The following is an 18,670-nucleotide window of genomic DNA, read 5'->3' as shown; positions in this document are numbered from 1 at the left end:
GTTGCCTCTTCATCACAATCCCTATTTTTGTCACGGTTTTGGTTTGTAGGAAGAAGGCGAAGGTAAGAATTCTCAATCTGTGTCCACATTCTCTGACTCTGAAGCAGGATGGTATTGCCAATGAAAATAGTATTGGCTCCTTTCTCAATTGCTTTCCCCGGGGGGCCTACTGACAGGGAAATTGGATGACATTTTTCAGGTGCTAAGCCTGAGATTTGGCAGATCCATTTGGAGAGGGTGGGAGGATAGAAGTAATAGAGTAGCTAGAGCTCAGCCCTGACTAGGTCCACCTGTGTCCCGGGATTTGAGCCAGTAGGGTCAGGTTGGGCCAGAACAAGGATTAACACGTCTGGTTTGCACTAGCTCAACAGGCTCCATCCCTTTGCCAGGTGAAGCAGAGTAAGTTTACCCTGTGAATCCTTTCTCGTCGCCTTTAGAGTTTTGAAAGAGTGCTGGTTGCATTGGGTAATCGTAAAAATTAAGACTGAACCCTATATTTTGCTTACCTGTCAGGCTGGGGCCAGGGCTGGCCCTTCAGATCCTGATCACGGAGTCCACAAGAAGAGGGAGAACACTGCAACAGATTCTTTTACCCAGCTGCCTGTTCCACACAGGGCAAGAAACAGCAGCATCCATGGCTTTTGACCGTTCCTTCTCTGTCTAAAAGGCTAGGAAAATGCTGGGCATTACTTCTAGTGGGTAGAAAATATAATAAGTGGTATAGTTTGGCTACTCAGTAGAACCGTGGCATAGCTACACTTGGAATACCATTTGTTGATTTGACCAGGGTCAACTGTATTCTGTACAGGGGAGAGTGCTGTGTAGGTGATAGAGCCTATGTCAAGGGTGGCATATAACAAGCAGACCCCAAGGGGATCACATAATGGAGGGTGGAATTTTGGGGAGCGAAGAACTCTTTAGACTGAAAAGGGTGTACAGGGGGCCATCTTATCTCGTGAGTAGTGTCAGTGGGTGATGAGCTCTGTATGGGGGAAAGGACTCAAGGTAGGGGGAACACTAAAATATTCAAAAGGGCCTATTCAAGTAGTGCTATATAGCAAGTATAAATTATGGGGTGGGAGGGTCGACTAGCAAGTAGGAAGGACCTGGGTAAGCAGTAAGGAGGGGACTAAGGCAGAAGACCCAGTTTTTAGTAGTGAAATGCAAAGGACCTGATAAGACAGGGTGTATATATATATATAGAACCCAACCTCAAGACTCCTTTTGGCTTAAGAACAAACAACAGATCAAAACTGGGTCAAAGTAATAAACCATCTGGCTTAATAATCTGTTTAGCACAGTGGCAGTGAAGGATTCTTTGAGGCAGTCCAATGATTGCCCTTTATGATCTGCATCCTCACGATTATGGATGCACAAACTAACATCCTCATAACCTATATTGAATCACAATTTATCTAAAACTTTCTCAACTCTATTGATATTTTTTTGTCCTGCCCAACTTTCACCTGGTAGCACTTATCAGTATGTCAACTTTTAGAGCTCTAGTCTCAGTTGAACTGAAATCTGGATGAAGCTAAAACGTGGGGACCCATATCCAGCTTGGTTTGATTTGTCCTCTAGTTGAGAAGGGCAGAGCTAAACGGCCGGGTTATATCCTCCCTGTTTCCCCGTCCTGAGACATAAGCAAACCATTACCTCTGAGATGTAGGGTGAAAGTCCTGGGCAAAGAAAGGGATACGATAAAGTCATCCAGTTAGAAGAACATTTGACTGCCCTTACAATGGGGCTCCTTACACAAGGGACACTCAGTAAATACCACTGACTGCCTAGAGGTAGATCTTTGAGATGTTAAGAAAGAACCGTAATTTGTGGTGCTAGTGAATGAGGGTGAGAGAGACAGTGAGGAGTCTAACTTCTGGGAATAAATGTTTATGGAGCTAGGCAGATACTGATCAGCTGTAATCACCATCTTGAAGGGAAGAGTAAGGGAGTTAGAGGAGCTCACTCTTGGCCATGGTGTGGAAGCCAGATGCACAAGCAGTTATTAGATGGGGGAAAAAATTCACCTTTTGTAGTTGGCTGAGCCACCTGCTCTGTCTGTTAGCTATTGTGGAGGATCCATTGTAGTCTGACACAATAAACTCTGAATTAGGAGCTAAGAGACTTGGATTCTAATCGTGGTTCCTCCACTGATAAATCAACAAACAAGGGAAATAAGCACAGAGCTCATAATCAATCTCTTAACCTTGTATCTACCCCAGCACACACAGTAAGCACTTAATAAATGGCATGCTTTTCCCCCCTCCTTTTTTAAAGCATGTAATGAAACATCTCTGTTAATAATAAACATCATGCCATTTATAAAGTGCTTACTGTGTGTGCTGAGGTAGATACAAGGTTAAGAGATTGTAAGCTCTGTGCCTGTTTCCCTTGTTTGTTAAATGGGGTTAAATACCTAATACCCGACATACAGATTTTGTCCAGTTGGGGGCTAAGTAAGGGTAAATTTCATCTCTTTGAAGACAAGGCAAGGTTATAATTCCAGGAAATATAATTACACCTTCATCAGATACACTGTATCATTTAGGATAAGATTAAGTGCAGCCCCTTTAATAACCTCCCAACACAGTTTCATCATCACTTTGGTCTAATATACACTCTAGCCTCTACAGTACAGCTCTGAGGAAGGAGTTCCTAGTGTCCCCATTACCCAAACCAAGCTGAACCAAATTTCTTCTTCGGGGCTGCTTCTCTAGTTCCAAATGAAGCTCTTCTCAGACTGCACAGATCCCTGCTTCCTTTTGCCTTGGTACTTTCCCTATATAGGCCGAGTCAAGCACTTGGGTCCCAAGTCAGCAGAACTTGGGTCCCAAGTCAGCAGAACTTGGGTCCCAAGTCAGCAGAACTTGGGTGGTAACACACAAAACCAACCAGAGTTGGGTCCTTATAGACACAATCAGAGCTCCTCCTCGCCTAGTTTCCACTTCCACTGCCATAAAAACTAGTAAGAGAGGTGGAGAAAGGGGAATCAATATTCCTTATTCTGGTACAATTCCTTGCTGTACTGTGAACCCTTGAGGATAGGGATGGTGTCTGCTATCTGTACTGTATTCTTCTAAGTGCTTAGTGCAGTTTAATACCCTCCACACCCAAGACACACAATAAATACTAACAATTACATGGAATAACAAAAATAGTCTATGAATCTAGTCGGTGAGCCCTTTGTTAGAACCTAGGACAATTCTGCCCCCAAGGTAAATCAGCCAGTCACCAGTTAAGGGATTTTGGTCAGAAAATTCAATGGAACCTCCATTTGTCTGAATCTGAAACAAATTTGGAGTTTGGACAGTCTGGACCCTGAATATCATTGTGCCTGTTGGTCTTGGACAAGTCCTGAAAATCCAGCCCAAGTGTGGCTCGGAACTGGACCCACAAGTACAGTCTAGAAAGGCCCATACTTAGATCTGCTTAGATCGTAACAAATCTGGAACCTAGCTATAAGTAGGTCTGGTGAAAATTATTGATTTGAAATCATTTGGTGGTTACTAGATCTATTTTCAGCCAACTCTTTTAATAGTTTCCAGCTTGCTATAGACTTAGAAGTGTTCTATTCCATGAGGATTATTGCTATTTTGAATCTCATCGTTCTGTTTTTAAACTGGATTGGTAATCTACATTTGCATTTATCACTTCACATCATCTTCCTCATCCTTCAAAACTGCAGAGAAAACCATAAGAATTCAGAAGGTTACTTTCTATTTAGTCGAATCTTTCTCCTACCTGTGAAAAGACTTGAATTTGATTACCAGGTCTAGGAGTTATGTTGACCAAATTCTGTTGTAAAGTCAATGAAAAGTCTGGCTCCTTGCTGTCTGTGACTCTTTTCATCCGAACAATGGTAGTATGAAATTGAAGAGACTGTCCTCATCCTCTTCCTCCACCACCACCACCCAAATGAGTCTAATGGCTTTATTGTTCTTCTTCCCAAATTTTCCAGGAGCTGTCTCGTCAGCAACGTTCACTTCAGGGGCTGGACCAGGAATTGACTCAGATAAAAGCCAAGCTAAGTCAAGAGTTGCAGCAAGCCAAAAATGCTCACAACGCACTGCAGGCAGAATTCGATAAAGTAGGATTTTTTTCATATCTCTATCTCACTGAAATGCTGACACCACTAATATTGTTCTTGATCACTCTCTACTCTTCTTCTCAGAGTGTATGCAGCCTTCATGGTTAAAATGAAAACAAGATTGTATTATATTTTATATGCTTGGTTTGTCTCCAGGAATTTTTTTTTAACTCAGCAGCTAGTATGAAGATTGTGTTGGTTCTGTTTCTGAAAGCTTGAGAGAGCACAATTCAACAGATTTAGCAGACATGTTCCCTGCCCTCAAGGAGCTTGCGGTCTAGAGGGGGCATCTGGCTTTTGTCCCATTTGGCTTTTATTACAGGAGCAAAAAATTGGTGTGTCGGGGCTTCTGGTAGTGAATCGAGTTCTGGGCCAAGCTCTTTTTAGATTCTGTGCCCTCTGAGGAATGGAGGCTGTGCCTGATTCCCACCTGTGTATTCTTACTGTATCTGAATCAGCAGTGTCATCGCTTCAGGTCCTGTTTAAAGAATATGAGTGAGTTAGTGTATGAGAGAGCCATTTACAAGCCTGTCTAACTCTCTCACTAGCGCTTAATCTATTTTATAAGACAGGAAAAATAGAGCATTCCCAGATATTGGGCAGTTGAACCTTTTTCAGAAATGCTAGCCTGAGTTTATTAGTGTTGAAGAGGTACTTTTAAAAATCTGCTTCTGTTTCAAAAAGACATAGCATTAAAGTTGCATCATATCCTGTTGTATTGTCACTTTAATGAATAGAATATGTGGGCTTTGGGATTTGAATATTTCCTCCTCAGTCTCTCGATCTTTTTGTCAAGCCATTGAGATGAAACTGAAGCAATTCTAAGCATTACAGTATTTTAGTTTCAAAAACCTTCCTAAGAAGTCAATTAATGGTTTTGCTTGTGCAAATATATGTAAAGGAGAGCTCTGGTAACCAAGGAAAACATTGGTTCCATGTAGGTTACAAGCTATATGCTCAAAAATATGGATATTGCCATTACAAAATAGTATTGTACTACACAAATCCTTGCATTCTGGGGCTGGGCAGAATATTCCTATCTTCAAAGAGGATGCCTCCAAGTCAGAAATACAGGAAATGCACAAACATAAAAGATTTACGCAGATCAGGACAAATTTGTATGTAGAGCCAGTCAAGGATTTTAGTGATCATTTGTCTTTTTCCCTTCAAATGGCCATGGACCCAGGTGGAGCAATGACAGTGGTAGTTGTCAAGTGCAGCGTAGCACAGTGGAAAGAGCCTGGGCTTGGGAGTCAGAGGTCATGGGTTCGAATCTCAGCTCTACCACTTGTCAGCTGTGTGACCGTGGGCAAGTCCCTTAACTTCTCTGTAAAATGGGGATTAACTGTGAGCCTCCCGTGGGACAACCTGATTACCCTGTATCTTCCCCAGCGCTTAGAACAGTGCTCTGCACATAGTAAGCACTTACAAATACCAACATTATTATTATAGAGAAGCAGCGTGGCTCAGTGGAAAGAGCACGGGCTTTGGAGTCAGGGCTCATGAGTTCGAATCCCAGCTCTGCCACTTGTCGGCTGTGTGACTGTGGGCGAGTCACTTAACTTCTCTGTGCCTCAGTTCCCTCATCTGTAAAATGGGGATTAAGACTGTGAGCCCCACGTGGGACAACCTGATTCCCCTGTGTCTACCCCAGCGCTTAGAACAGTGCTCGGCACATAGTAAGCGCTTAACAAATACCAACATTATTATTATTATTAGTTGGAGCATCCTAGATTTTGTTTTCCTAATGAATATTGGAAAGTGAATGCTACCTTCTTTGCCTGCCACGTTCATAATAATTTGTAGTTTACGTGTGATAAATTATTCTAAGTGCCTTGGACACCTTTAAGGTAAAGATCAAAGGTAGAAACTTGTTGGTGTCTTTAGTTAAGACTAAGTCAGAGTTCATGATGCAGCTTGACATACTCCCCTTCTCTGAAAGGGAAGGTGTGAAATCTAGCCTGTTTGACAAGTGGGTCACCTTTTTTTTGTTTATTTTTCTTTTTTTTTTTGGTTTTTGTTTTGTAGGTTTTATTCCCCCCATATGGCCCTCAGATCTTTTTTAGTCACTCAAGGGCAAGGACATGGGATTGATTGTTTTGTAAACTTACCTTCAAGACTAAACTTTTCTTAAAAATGATTGTTCAATGTGTTATTTTCTTTCCTAGATGGTATCAGTGAAATTGCAACTTGAAAAAAGTTCTGATGAACTTACGCAGAAACTGTACAGAACAGAACAGGCTCTTCAAGCAAGCCAAACACAGGAAAATGACTTGAGGAGAAACTTTGAGGTACATGCATGAAAAGTAATTGGGATGATGAAATTATAAAGTAGAAACTAATTACGATTATTAATTGCCTCTAAAGACGTTCATTCACGATTTCAAGCCAAATTGCAGTATGAGGGATACAGGAGGTTGTCATTTTCTAATTAGTTCAGAATATTTATCTTTTGTAACAACTGGTCAAAAGAGGTGAACTGGTGGACCTGCACATTGAGAGAAAGACAGTCAGGCCTGGAAAATAAAAGAGACTATTCTTTTCATTCTAATCTAGGTGAAGACTACATATCATTAATGCTACAATTTCTGCTAACTAGTAGTATTTTTCATCCCTTCATAGACTTTTCAAATTAGTTATACCAAAATAATCAGAATGTTTGTACAGTTGGGCTAGTGTTACTATTTTTGAGCCCAATTTTCTGTTTTAAAAATGATTCTCCCCAACCCCCATAAGTTAAGCATTAATTCCTTCTGACCAATAGCCAATATCATGGGAAAACACAGTGACTGCAATAATGCTTCAAAGAGCCTCTTGGTCTTAAAAAGTTAGAGTTCTTTCCAAAGTGCTTAATTCTTTAACAACAGGTAAATTAAGGAACTGGGAAAAGTAGGCTCCATCTATGTTTAAAATCCTCAATTCCAAATGTCAATGAAATAATATGGCTTCCTCAGTCATGATTTTCCATCTGTAGCTACTTTGTAATTGGCATTTCTTTGAATTTATGCAATGGGCTTGGCATTTTACAGTAAAGATTTTAATTAAAAGCTCATTGAGGACAGTTAATAGAGTAGCAGTTTGAACAGTCATCAATCTAAATCAAGTGTTGAAATGTACTTTACAAAGAGAAGAACCGCAGAATAGCATGGTATTTCTTTACTATTAAATGAAGATTATTTTCCATCTATTTTGTGAGTGTATTTGTGGCCCCATGTGTGTTAGTGTGTTTCCCATCTATATGAGTCACAATATTTCTGTTGTCTCCAAATGTGTGTGGGAGAGAATGGAATAAATGTGGTAACGTTTTGGGGTTTTCATCCTACATCTCATAGCTCCTTAGTTTCCTTTGATGTCTTGTCTTCTGCTTTTCACTCTTGAGCTGTGGCTGTCCTCCCACTTTAGGCCCTGTACTCTTCTCTCTCTACTTCCTTCTTGGGGAGCTCATCAACTCACAGGATTTCAGCCACCTCCTATGTGCTTCCAGGTGGACAATTCTAGTCCTGATGTCTCCACTGCTCTTTTGTTTTCTCCTGCTTTAGAGACCTGTGTAGCTGGATCAACTGTCAGAACCTGAAACTTAATATGGACAAAACAGCACTCCTCCTCTTCCCTCCTAAACTTTCTCTTCTGGCTAACAATGCCACCATCCTTTGGGGTTGAAAAATTCACCATCTTGATGCCATCTTTGAGTCTTCTTGCTCACCTGCCACCATCGGTTTGTCTCTGTCTTGATGCTTCTCCTTCAGTAGTATTTCCCAGGTCTTACCATTGCGGCTCCCATCCTGGTGCCTGCTCCTTTCACATTCATGCAGATCTACTGAAATACCCTCCCTATTTGTCTCCTCTCTCCAATCTGACTTACATTCAGTTTCACATTTTGCCCTTTTTAAAATCACTGATCAGAGCATACCACTCCCTCAAAAAAAAATTCTCTCCTTCTAGAAGTCCCTGTCAATCTTCTGGCTTTATAATGGCAAGTGTTTTTACATTTTTAGCAAACACACACTTTCTGGGGGAGTGGTCTACGTGTTTGAGTGGAGAATTTTGCCATCTGCTTGCTGGAAACATTTAAGAATGGGAATGCTCAATTAGAATGGTACTTTTAAAGCAGCATGGCAAAACTTCCCAGAAGGACAATTCTACCATGGTGCCTTTGAAATTAATCAATTAGTATTTATTAAGTGATTGTTTTGTGCCGAGTTCGGTACTAAGCTCTTGGGAGAGTGCCGTAGAGAGAGTAAGTAGACCTCATCCCTGCCCTCGCTGAGCTTACTACAGTATGGCTGGGGAGAGACACTGTACCTGTGACTGTGGGCAAGTCACTTCACTTCTCTGTGCCTCAGTTACCTCATCTGTAAAATGGGGATTAAGACTGTGAGCCCCAAGTGGAACAACCCGATTCCCCTGTGCCTACCCCAGCGCTTAGAACAGTGCTCTGCACATAGTAAGCGCTTAAAAAATACCAACATTATTATTATTATTATTACTATTACCTCTGTAGTTCTGGTGTTTTCTGTGTGGTTTGGATGGTAGAGGTTCCTGGGATGAGACGTAGGTCTGTGCAACTGCAAGGAAACCAGCCAAATAGGTTTCCTTGAAGAAATGATTGATGAAATGTATTTAAAGGTAAAATCAAGATAAGGAAAACACCCTTTTACTGCTTTAGCCCTCAGGATCGACTTGCTCCTCGTCAGTAAAACAGCCAAAGGTCAGAGAAGACATCGAGTTTTTTGCCTGCCTGGAGGTAGGGGGATGAACTAGAGCTAAGTCTGACATCTAGTGAGAACTTTAGAAACCCAAGGTAATACTGGGAAAATGATCCCTCAGTAGTACTACTTGGTTTTTAAATTTTATAATCGCTCACATTGAGATTTTTGTCCAGATAAAGTAGTACCAAACTTTAGCCTCCCTGCTTCTCCCTTGCTACATTTTACTGTTGTACATGTTGCATCCAATTAAACCATGTCCAAACTAGTTGAACAAGCTTATAGGCTTTGGAAGCAAAAGTAACGTGACAGTTGTATAGGAAATTTCCTTGTTTATGTTTGGTAAGCTAATATGTTGCTTCAAATGATAAGCTATCAAGACTGAAAACATGGATTTAATGGTCCAATCAAGTATAAAACTACCCTGTAGTATTGAATTGGTGTAACATGTAGTCTGCGAGTCAGCCAAGGTTGCTATGCCAGTGCAAAGGCATTCTGATATAGCATTAACTTACTACTGTGTTGATGATCCAAATTTGGGGACACATCACTAGGGACCTTTGCAAACATGGAAATCTGGGTGTCTAGGTACTCCAAGGAGCTTTATTTGAGTGCCAGATGATGAGATGGCTCGGGGAAAAGAACATCTTTCTCTTCATCTCACTCTTGTGATATATAGCTCTGGCCCAAAGAGGACACATTAAGCTTCACTCATGAATGGGATTGTGCCGTATCTCCCAGCAACTGAAATTTGTCTTGTCTGGCCCTAGGAAATGATGCTTCCCTTGCTGCTCCTAAATGGAACTGATCTGGGTGGAATTGCTTGCTGAGCTATAGTATTGGCTCCCAGTTATAGGATTTTTGTTTTTTTCCAAGAAAATACCTAATTTGCAAAAATCCACGTGAGGATGCAAGTGTGGCCGTGTGGAATACATCCTTGTGTACTTAACTCGTTGTTGCTGATGAGCCACCCAATCAATTCTTAAGTGTCTTTAGCCTCACTGAAACTAATTGTTCGTGGATGGTAGCCTGCAAATTCCATTTTCAGATGTTTGGTATATAAACCTCAGCCCTTTACAATTCTTGGGTTTTGTCACAGCCATATCCTTATTGGACTTCTGGGTCCCTGGTTTGGCTGAACATTTTTTTTTTAGTTAGAACCAGCATGTGAGGAACCAGTGCCAGAAAAGATAAAACCAGAGTTCTCAGTCACGTTAAGCTCTTCATCAGGAGTTCTTTGATAAGTCCTTGGAGGTTTGCTAGCTGGTCTTTTCAGATGCTAAGTGAGCAAAGTTGCTCAGGTGGTTTGAGGCACAGACAACTCCAAATATAAATGGATTCAAAGGTGGTCCGGTGGGTTTTTTGCTCTTTTTAGAAAAGATGATTATTTTGGTTGCCATTTTAGGACAATAAAGTGCATGAGGTACATTTGATTCTAGTTGAAAGAAGGCGGAAAGGAAATAAGAAGCAGCGACAAGTTCCACTGTGTGACGATGAGCCTAAGGAAATATTGACTAAACAGCTGCCAGAAAGTCTTCACATTCACTCGCTTAGCCAGAATTTCTCTCTTCTTGAATTTGGCTTTTGTACCCGGGAACCCATCTGCTGGTAGTAACTAGTCTGATAATGGAAGGCAACCTTCCAGCAAAAGCACTGCCAGTGCCATCTGTTATCTAGCAGAGAGCAGCAGGCATGCGGGGTGAAACTTGTTTGTTTCTTTAAGAATCTACTTCTTAGATGGGATAGAGGTTTTGCACACTTCTTAGGAGTACATTTGAAAAACATGCTAAATAATAAAATAGTCATGCTCCCCAAACAACAAAAGAAAATGTTTTGGCTTTAAGACTGAAATGCTGGGTCAGGTTTTGCAGTGTGATGCTGGGTATGTATTCCCAGGGACACTGCCAATGCCTGTTTACCTTGCTGTTGAGGGAGGGAGTAGCATGGATAGTGGAATTATCGCAATTCATATTTCATCCCCAAACCTCACTGTAGCCAGTAGTTTCAAGTTCTTCCTTCATCACCAAGTCCTTTATCAGGAGCTGTTGATGAGAAGATGCAAAGTGCTTGAGTTTCATATACTCATGTTTTCCCCGGCTCTCCTATTGGAGGAGATGTCCATGAGCAGCCTTCAATCAATCCATGATATTTACTGAGTACCTAATGGATTTAGAACGCTGTATTAAGCTCTTGAGAAAAGTACTACAAAAGTAAAAGACACGGTTCCTGCCCTCAAGTAATTTCAAATGTAGTCGGGGAGATGAGCCTGAAATTGTTGACAAATAATGGATGCAGGAGAAAGAATGCTATAACTCAGCAGTCATGTGAAAAAATAACTAGAGGAATAGTTAAGCATAAATTAACAGGCATTGAGATGTGTGTGTGTGTGTGTGTGTGTATGTTTGTATATAAACATTCACACAAATTAGGTTATCAGAGGAAAAAGGAGAAGTAAATGACCCTGATCAACCAAATACGGGTAATCAGACCCTGAATGTAGTCCAGTTGGATTGCATCTTGTGTCGATCAAAGACTGCCATCATTTAGTTTCTTTGTGACCTCAATTTTCTAAATTGCAGAAAAATAAAGCACAATGTCACATCTTCAATTGCCCAAGTGGACATCCAGAGAGTCCATGGAGCTGAGTTCTTAACAGTGGGAGTCTAGTCAGGGAAGCCAATGCAGGATACGGCTTTCTACTCAGAAAATGAATGGGAATTGGGTGCTTACACATCATTCTACCTGACTCTTGCTCGGCTCTGGGAAAATTAAAAATAGTAGTTTTTCAAGCCTCCAGCTCACAAAGATAGTGTCGAAGATGCTCCAAAGTTTAGAGTTGCTTTTTCTTTAGACAGGAATACTGAATCAAGTATCTGCTTGGTCCAGGTTCTCTGGTTTGTGCAAGAGAGCCAGGATTTCTGGGGAGGGGGGAGGCATATGATCGGGGTCCCACTGTAACTGTACGTTCAGAAAAGGTTTGTAAATTATTTGGTGGGAGCAGGTTATTTGGTATGCAAGAACAGAAAAACTGCCTGATTGGTTCAGATCAATGGTACAGTCAACCCAGTATTCTGGCTCTAAATGGCAGTAAAAGGTTACTGGGAGGAACATGGTGATGGAAGCATTTAGTACAGTGTTCTGAACTCAGTAAATGCTTTTGGATTGATTGAAATGTAATATCATTAATGTAATATTTATCACTTTTGTAGTTCTGCAAGCCTTTTCAAGTCTTCTAACATCCTTAACTCTGCTTTAAAATTTCTAACATTACCTTCATTTTGGATTGATTGAAATGTAATATCATTAATGTAATATTTATCACTTTTGTAGTTCTGCAAGCCTTTTCAAGTCTTCTAACATCCTTAACTCTGCTTTAAAATTTCTAACATTACCTTCATTAATTCATTTCAGCATCTCTCATCCATGAATTGAAAAGCAGCGTGGCTCAGTGGAAAGAGCATGGGCTTTGGAGTCAGAGGCCATGGGTTCAAATCCCAGCTCTACCACTTGTCAGCTGTGTGACTGTGGGCAAATCACTTAACTTCTATGCACCACAGTTACCTCATCTGTAAAATGGGGATTAAGATTGTGAGCCCCACGTGGGACAACCTGATACCCCTGTGTCTACCCTAGCACTTAGAACAGTACTCTGCACATAGTAAGCGCTTAACAAGTACCAACATTATTACTATGAATTTATCTGAATCCTTCTTGAAGCTATAGCTAATATTCTGCCTGCATAACTTTGGAAACTAGTTCCATATTCTTTCCTTTGTCTTTGTCAAAAAAAGAAAAGTTAGTTTTAAAACTAACCAACTTGAATGGGTGCCAGAATTCTAATCCTGGTGTTGGGATTTGGTGAACAATTCTGTGTTTGTTCTGTCCTCACCCCACACTTTAGGCTGTTTTGAGGGCTCAGCCTCCCTCCAGCCCCAACCCTCCACCAAATACTCCCTGCCATGCTGCTGAAATCCTATCCCATCACCAGAGCAGAGAATGAGTGAAAGAAGTAAATCTTTAGATTATTTAGGATGCCAGGAGGATTTGTTTGGATTTTTATTTCACTGCAATTGTAAATAATTTCTATGTTTGTATTCATCCCCTAGATTATGAGCTTCTAGAACAGTGCTATATGTGTAGCTTAATGGAAGGAGCATGAGACTGGAAGTCAGGGAATCTGGTTTGAATCCCCACTCTGCCCCTTGCCTGCCGTGTGATCTTGGGCAAGTCACTTAGCATCTCTGTACTTCATTGTCCTTATCTGTAAAATGGGCTCACCTCTTGGTGAGACCTTCGTGGGGCACAGACTGTGTCCACAGTCTGATTACCTTGTATCTACCTCAGTGCTTAACATAGTGTTTGGTACATAGTAAGGTCTTCATAAATAGCATAACTATCAAATACTGTGTGCATTGTAAACCTATATACTTTTATAATGACATATCCATCTCTACATGACACAGTGAGAATTTGTATGTAGTGAGGGGGAAAGGTAATCCCTGCCTGTTATAGTTCATAATTGAGTGCTTTATGAATGCCAATACCCAAGGAGCATCTGGGAAAGTGGACACATCAAAATCATTTAATTTTGATCAGAGGTGGGGGAGTACTTGAAATTTAAATCTGGTTTCTGGACTTAAACCTATTCTGCTCTGTACTCTCTTCATAGTATTCTTTATTAAGGAGTTGATTTTTGAAAATGGCAACATGAATGCATTTATCAATGACTTCTTTTTTTAACCCTTGAGCTAAACAAAACACCACTGGCCAATTCTGTGTTTCTTTTATATTCTGCTATAGGGCAAAAGCATATCAATTGCTTTAAATTTGAGGTTCTTTCCTTGTATTCTTTTGAAAATATTTGGTTATAACTGAATGTTTTATTTTAGGGAATGAAACAGGAAAAAGACATTCTCCGCAATCAGACAGATCAAAAGGAACGAGAAGTCCGCCATTTGGAAGAAGAACTCAAGGAAACCAAAAAATGTTTAAAACAGAGTCAGAATTTTGCAGAAGAAATGAAAGGTAAAAATGGGCTCTCTTTTGACAATGGAAAGATCTTTCTAAACTACTGGAAAGATGGAATATTTGATATGTTAAGAAATTTCCCCTGGGAATTTTAAATTGGACTTTTTAAAAAAGACATAAAGCTGACTTTGGCTTGTGATGGAGGAAACAAACTTTACCGTTCGTTTCTTCAACTTCCAGAGCAAGAGAAAGAGAATTATTATTGGGAATATATTGGTCCCAAAATGGCTATTGCATCACTTTGAAATCAGAATGGTAAATATGTTGCAAACAAAGCAATATGGTAGATTAAACCTATTGCTCTGGAGTACTGTTGGATATTTCACAAGTGTATTAGTTAAAATTTTCTTTGTGGTATAAAACCTATTTTTAAATTTTTGGGTACCAAGCTCCTAATGGCCCTTTTCTTTAGACTACTTATTTGATTGACTGATGTCACTTAGCTACTTTCTAGAGCAAAGGAATTGGGCCACACAAAGCTAGCATGTTCGCAGAGAAGTATATTTTATTCCATGTGTCTTTTGAGTCATATGTTTATCTTTACTCCCGTCCCTTTATACTGTCCAACAAGAAACTGTTTGGGAGTTAGAGTAGGTTTGCTGTCCAGGCATCTGCTTTGTCTGGCCAATCCTTAAGGCAGATGTTGAAGAATTATAGGGTTATTCTCCACTTTTTTTCTCATGGTCCTCAATTTGGTTCAGGGACCATTTCTTTTTGTGGAAGCAAGGCTGTGTGATCTGGCTAGGATTGGCATTTGAGATAGAGTCAATTCAAGAGTTTTGCTCAGCCTTGGACTCCAAGTGGAGCAAGAATAAGGGGAGGCTGGGTCACCCTGGAGTAGATCAGAGCCATTGTCCTGGAACAATTTGGGGGTTAAAGGAATGTAACCTCAGTGTCTATATGGATTCCATGGTTGGCTAAAAGGTCTGTGGTTGGACTGCTTCTATTCCCTTTTGTGTCCTTTGGATAAATCCATATAGCTTGTTTTAGCCTTATAGACAGATGCCAAAAATTTAACAGTCCTTCTCCTACAAGATGGGAAGGGAATGCTGCATTAAATTTTACCCTCCCCATATAAGTAAATGAATTTCAACTGAGGGCCAACATTTAATGGAGGCACTTTTTTCAACTTTATAGATCAGAATGCCTCTCGGGAAGCAATGTTAAAGACTCTTCAAGAAAAACTAACTCAACAAGAAAATTCTTTGACTCTGGAAAAATTAAAGCTAGCAGTGGCTGATCTGGAAAAGCAGAGAGAGTTTTCTCAGGATCTGTTGAAAAAGAGGGAGCACCACATTGAGCAGTTAAACAATAAGCTAAGCCGAGTAGAGAGAGAATCTGAAACTATAATGAGCGCCTTGGGATTGAAGGAGAAAGAGTGTGAAGAGCTAAAGAGAGAGACAGTTTTGTTTTCACAGTGGAAAAGTGAAAACGAGCAGCTTTTAAACCAACTTGGAGCTGATAAAGAAAGATTACAAAGCACTATTAATAATTTGGAAGTTCGTCTCCAAAATCAACAATTGAAGAATCATGAAGAAAAGGAGAGAATCAAAATAATGGAGAATGAAAAAGAAAGCTTTAGTGTGGAGATGAAAAACCTCCAGAAGAAGATGGAAGGCAAGAGTGCAGAGTTAGAAGCACAGAAACTAGCCTACGCTGAACTCCAGCAGAAAGCAGAGTGCTCTGATCGAAAATATAAGAAGGAAATAGAAAATATGTCTTGGAAAATAGCTCAGTTAACTGGGCAAGTTGAAGAGCTAGAAGAAAAGCTGCAGTCCGAGTCAAATGAAGCACTGGAAAGAGCCCAACGCTACCATGAACTGCAGGCTGACTATGAGAAAATCAGTAAGTTAGTAAAATTCAAGGATGATTCTGCCCTGATGACTGCTGATGACTGTAGGCCTCTTTTGGTCTTTGAACAGCAGTCTATGATGAATAACTCCCCTACAGATGTGGTAATTGGAGAAAAACAAAGTTTCTTCTTGGGGGAGACAGGTCAGAGTACAGATCTCAGCTTAGGAGTGGGAAAATATGAAAAGAATGTAGCCCTCCTGCAAGAGAAAGTGTCTTCACTTGAGATTTCACTAGAGACTCAGAAGCAGTTGAACATTGACCTTCAAACACAGTGTGAAGAGTTGGTGAAAATAAAAGCTGAAATAGAAGAAAACCTGATTAAAGCAGAACAGATGCATCAAAGTTTTGTGGCTGAAACTAATCAGCGTGTTAGTAAATTACAAGAAGACACTTCTGCTCAGCAGAATGTTGTTAATGAAGCACTAGTTGCCCTGGAAGACAGGGAGAAGCAGCTGCAGACCTTGAATGAAAAGTTAGAAACTGGACAAGTGGAGATTCAGGACTTAAAAACCAATAACAAGTTGCTTGAGGACTCCATAAAGCAGCTGCACCTTGTGTCTGAAACTCTGAGCTCAGAGAAAAAGGAAATGTCTGGGATCCTCACTCTAAAGGAAGAGGAAATTGAAGACCTGACTAAAGAGAATGGAAACCTTAAGCAATTGAATGCAACTTTACATCAAGAAAAGATTAATTTAGTCCAGGAAAATCTTACAATTTCTAACTGTGTAGCTGAAAGAGAGAAAAACATTTCTGAATTATCCAAGAGCTACAATGAGCAAAGATTAGCCTTGTGTCAGAGATGTGAAGAAGCTGAAAAGGATCTTAGGATCATTCAAGAAAAATACAAATCATTAGAAGAAAGGAACATGAATCTAGAATGTGTGGCAAATGAGCACAGCAGTAATTTAGAAGTTAGGAAGTATGAGCTGGAACAGCTCGAGAGTGCACTGGCAAAGGAAAGAAAGGAGTACCAATGCAGACTAGTGTCGTCTGAAGAAAAGAATCGGAACTTGATTCAAGAACTGGACAGGGTGCAGGGTGCATTTAAAGCTGAAATAGAAGAAATCCAAAATGTCTCTCAAGTAGAGATTAGCAGTTTAAGACAAGACATTTCAGACTTCAAGGCCTTACAAAGTACAATGCAGGAGAAGCATGATGCTTTGCTCCGAGAGAATGAAAAATTGATGGAAGCAAACCAAATAAAGGATGAAGAGCAAAGGCGTGAGCTGACTCTTGTGGAGAATTTAACCGCTGAACAAATCAAAGAGTCAGTGGAAGAAAAGGAAAAGGAACTAAATCAGTTTCAGGTTCAACTTGAAGTTCTTCAACAGGATCTTAAAGCTAGGGACATTGCTGTTGACAGTTACAGCATAAAAGTAGGAGTGCTGGAAGCAGCTGTAAAAACTCTGGAACATAGACTTAGAGAAAGTGAATCAGAGAAAGAGACATTGCAGCAAGAAATGCAATTAATTAAGGGAGAATTAAAAGCTTCAGATTCCAAGTTCCAAGAGGTGCAGCTGAAAGACCAATCTTTAGATCTCAGTGCCTATGAAGATAGTAAAAGAGAAATGGATGAGAAATATGCTTCCATTCTCCAAGAGTTGTCATCGAGCCAAAATGATAATGAACAACTACTGGCCTCTCTGCAGGCAACAAAGAGCAAACTCAGCAAGTTAGAGAAGATGTATGAAATGTTGCAGATTGAAAAGTTAGAATTGACATCTGCGCTGAATGAGTCCAAGTCTGAGTGCATCATGGCCGAAGAGGTAGAGAAAATGGTAAATGATGTGAAGACGCCAATTAAGGAAAACATTGTCTGTCAGGATGATTGCATGGAGCAGAGCGGAAAGGATGATGTCGGTGAACCAACCGGTGAGCCAGAGCTTGAATCCTTGAAACTTCAAGGAAGTGATGTAGAGGGCAGTGCTGCTGACTACGAGAATTTGAAGTTGTCCAACCAAAAAGTTCAAATGCATTTTGTTGAATTACAGGACAAATTTTCAACTTTACAAAGTGAGCACAAAATTTTATATGATCAGCACTGTACAATGAGCTCCAAAATGTCAGAGCTACAATCCTATATCAACACTCTAAAGGCTGAGAATTCCGTGTTGTCTGCAAATCTGAAAAATATCAATCCTGACTTAGTGAGTCAGGTGTCTCCGACTAAAGGTGACTTTGAATTAGGGGAGTCAGAGCCTTTATTTTCTACTCCTTCTGTAAAGGAAATTCCCAGTCTTACAAGTTGTGTGGAGTCCTCTTTTTACAAAAATCTGTTTGACCAGACAGGAGAATCATCTCTGCTGACCAGTTTAGCGGAAAATTCTTTAGAAAACCAAGTAAGGGCTGACATTGAACTAGCTCACTGCAGTCCGGGGACGGACAACAGAACTAAGAAGGACATCGAAACTGACCTGGAAATGAAGATTAAAGAACTTGAGACATTGTGTCAGGTACATCAGCAGTCCATGAAGAAGCTCCAAGACAAACTTGAAAACCAAGAAATGATGAAAAACGATGAAATACAAACCCTTAAACAATTGTTATGTTCAGAAAGAAAAGAGCTAGATTGCCTTAGGAAGCAGTGTTCGTCAGAAAATGAACAGTGGCAACAGAAGCTGACGAGCCTAACCTTGGAGATGGAGTCAAAATTGGCAGCAGAAAAGAAACAGACTGAGCATCTCTCCCTAGAGCTAGAAGTAGCAAGACTCCAATTACAAGGTCTGGACTTAAGTTCACGGTCTTTGCTCTGCGCCAGGATTGAAGACGTAAGGATTTTCCTCAGATTTTGGGTTTTTAAAAATGGGTTGTTATTAAAACTATATGTGTTTGGGGAGAATGGCGCTATTTTAAAATCTATTTCTATGGGGTTCCCATTGACTTAAATTAGCCTCAAATTTCCGAGGGCTTTAATACCTCCTAGAAAGTGATGCCTAGGAAAAACAGGCATTAGATTTTTGAAATTACAAGGCTAAGGTAATGCACATTATTTGAC

The 18,670-nt window shown here is 40.4% G+C and overlaps 1 protein-coding gene across 3 annotated transcripts in view; it reads left to right on the top strand.

Annotated features, from left to right (window-relative positions):
• Positions 1-18,670, top strand: part of CENPF (centromere protein F) — a 47,518-nt gene that overhangs the window by 14,883 nt on the left and 13,965 nt on the right. For all 3 annotated transcript variants that reach the window (XM_029047029.2, XM_039914870.1, XM_029047030.2), the window contains 4 exons: positions 3,959-4,087; positions 6,256-6,378; positions 13,683-13,818; positions 14,959-18,443. In XM_029047029.2, coding sequence (XP_028902862.1) covers positions 3,959-4,087; positions 6,256-6,378; positions 13,683-13,818; positions 14,959-18,443 — 3,873 coding nt within the window. The remainder of the gene's footprint in view (positions 1-3,958; positions 4,088-6,255; positions 6,379-13,682; positions 13,819-14,958; positions 18,444-18,670) is intronic.

Source organism: Ornithorhynchus anatinus, chromosome 19, assembly GCF_004115215.2.
Source record: "Ornithorhynchus anatinus isolate Pmale09 chromosome 19, mOrnAna1.pri.v4, whole genome shotgun sequence".
NCBI lineage: Eukaryota > Metazoa > Chordata > Mammalia > Monotremata > Ornithorhynchidae > Ornithorhynchus > Ornithorhynchus anatinus.
The sequence above is the reverse complement of the archived record's forward strand: the minus strand, read 5'-3'. Positions and strand labels throughout refer to the sequence as shown.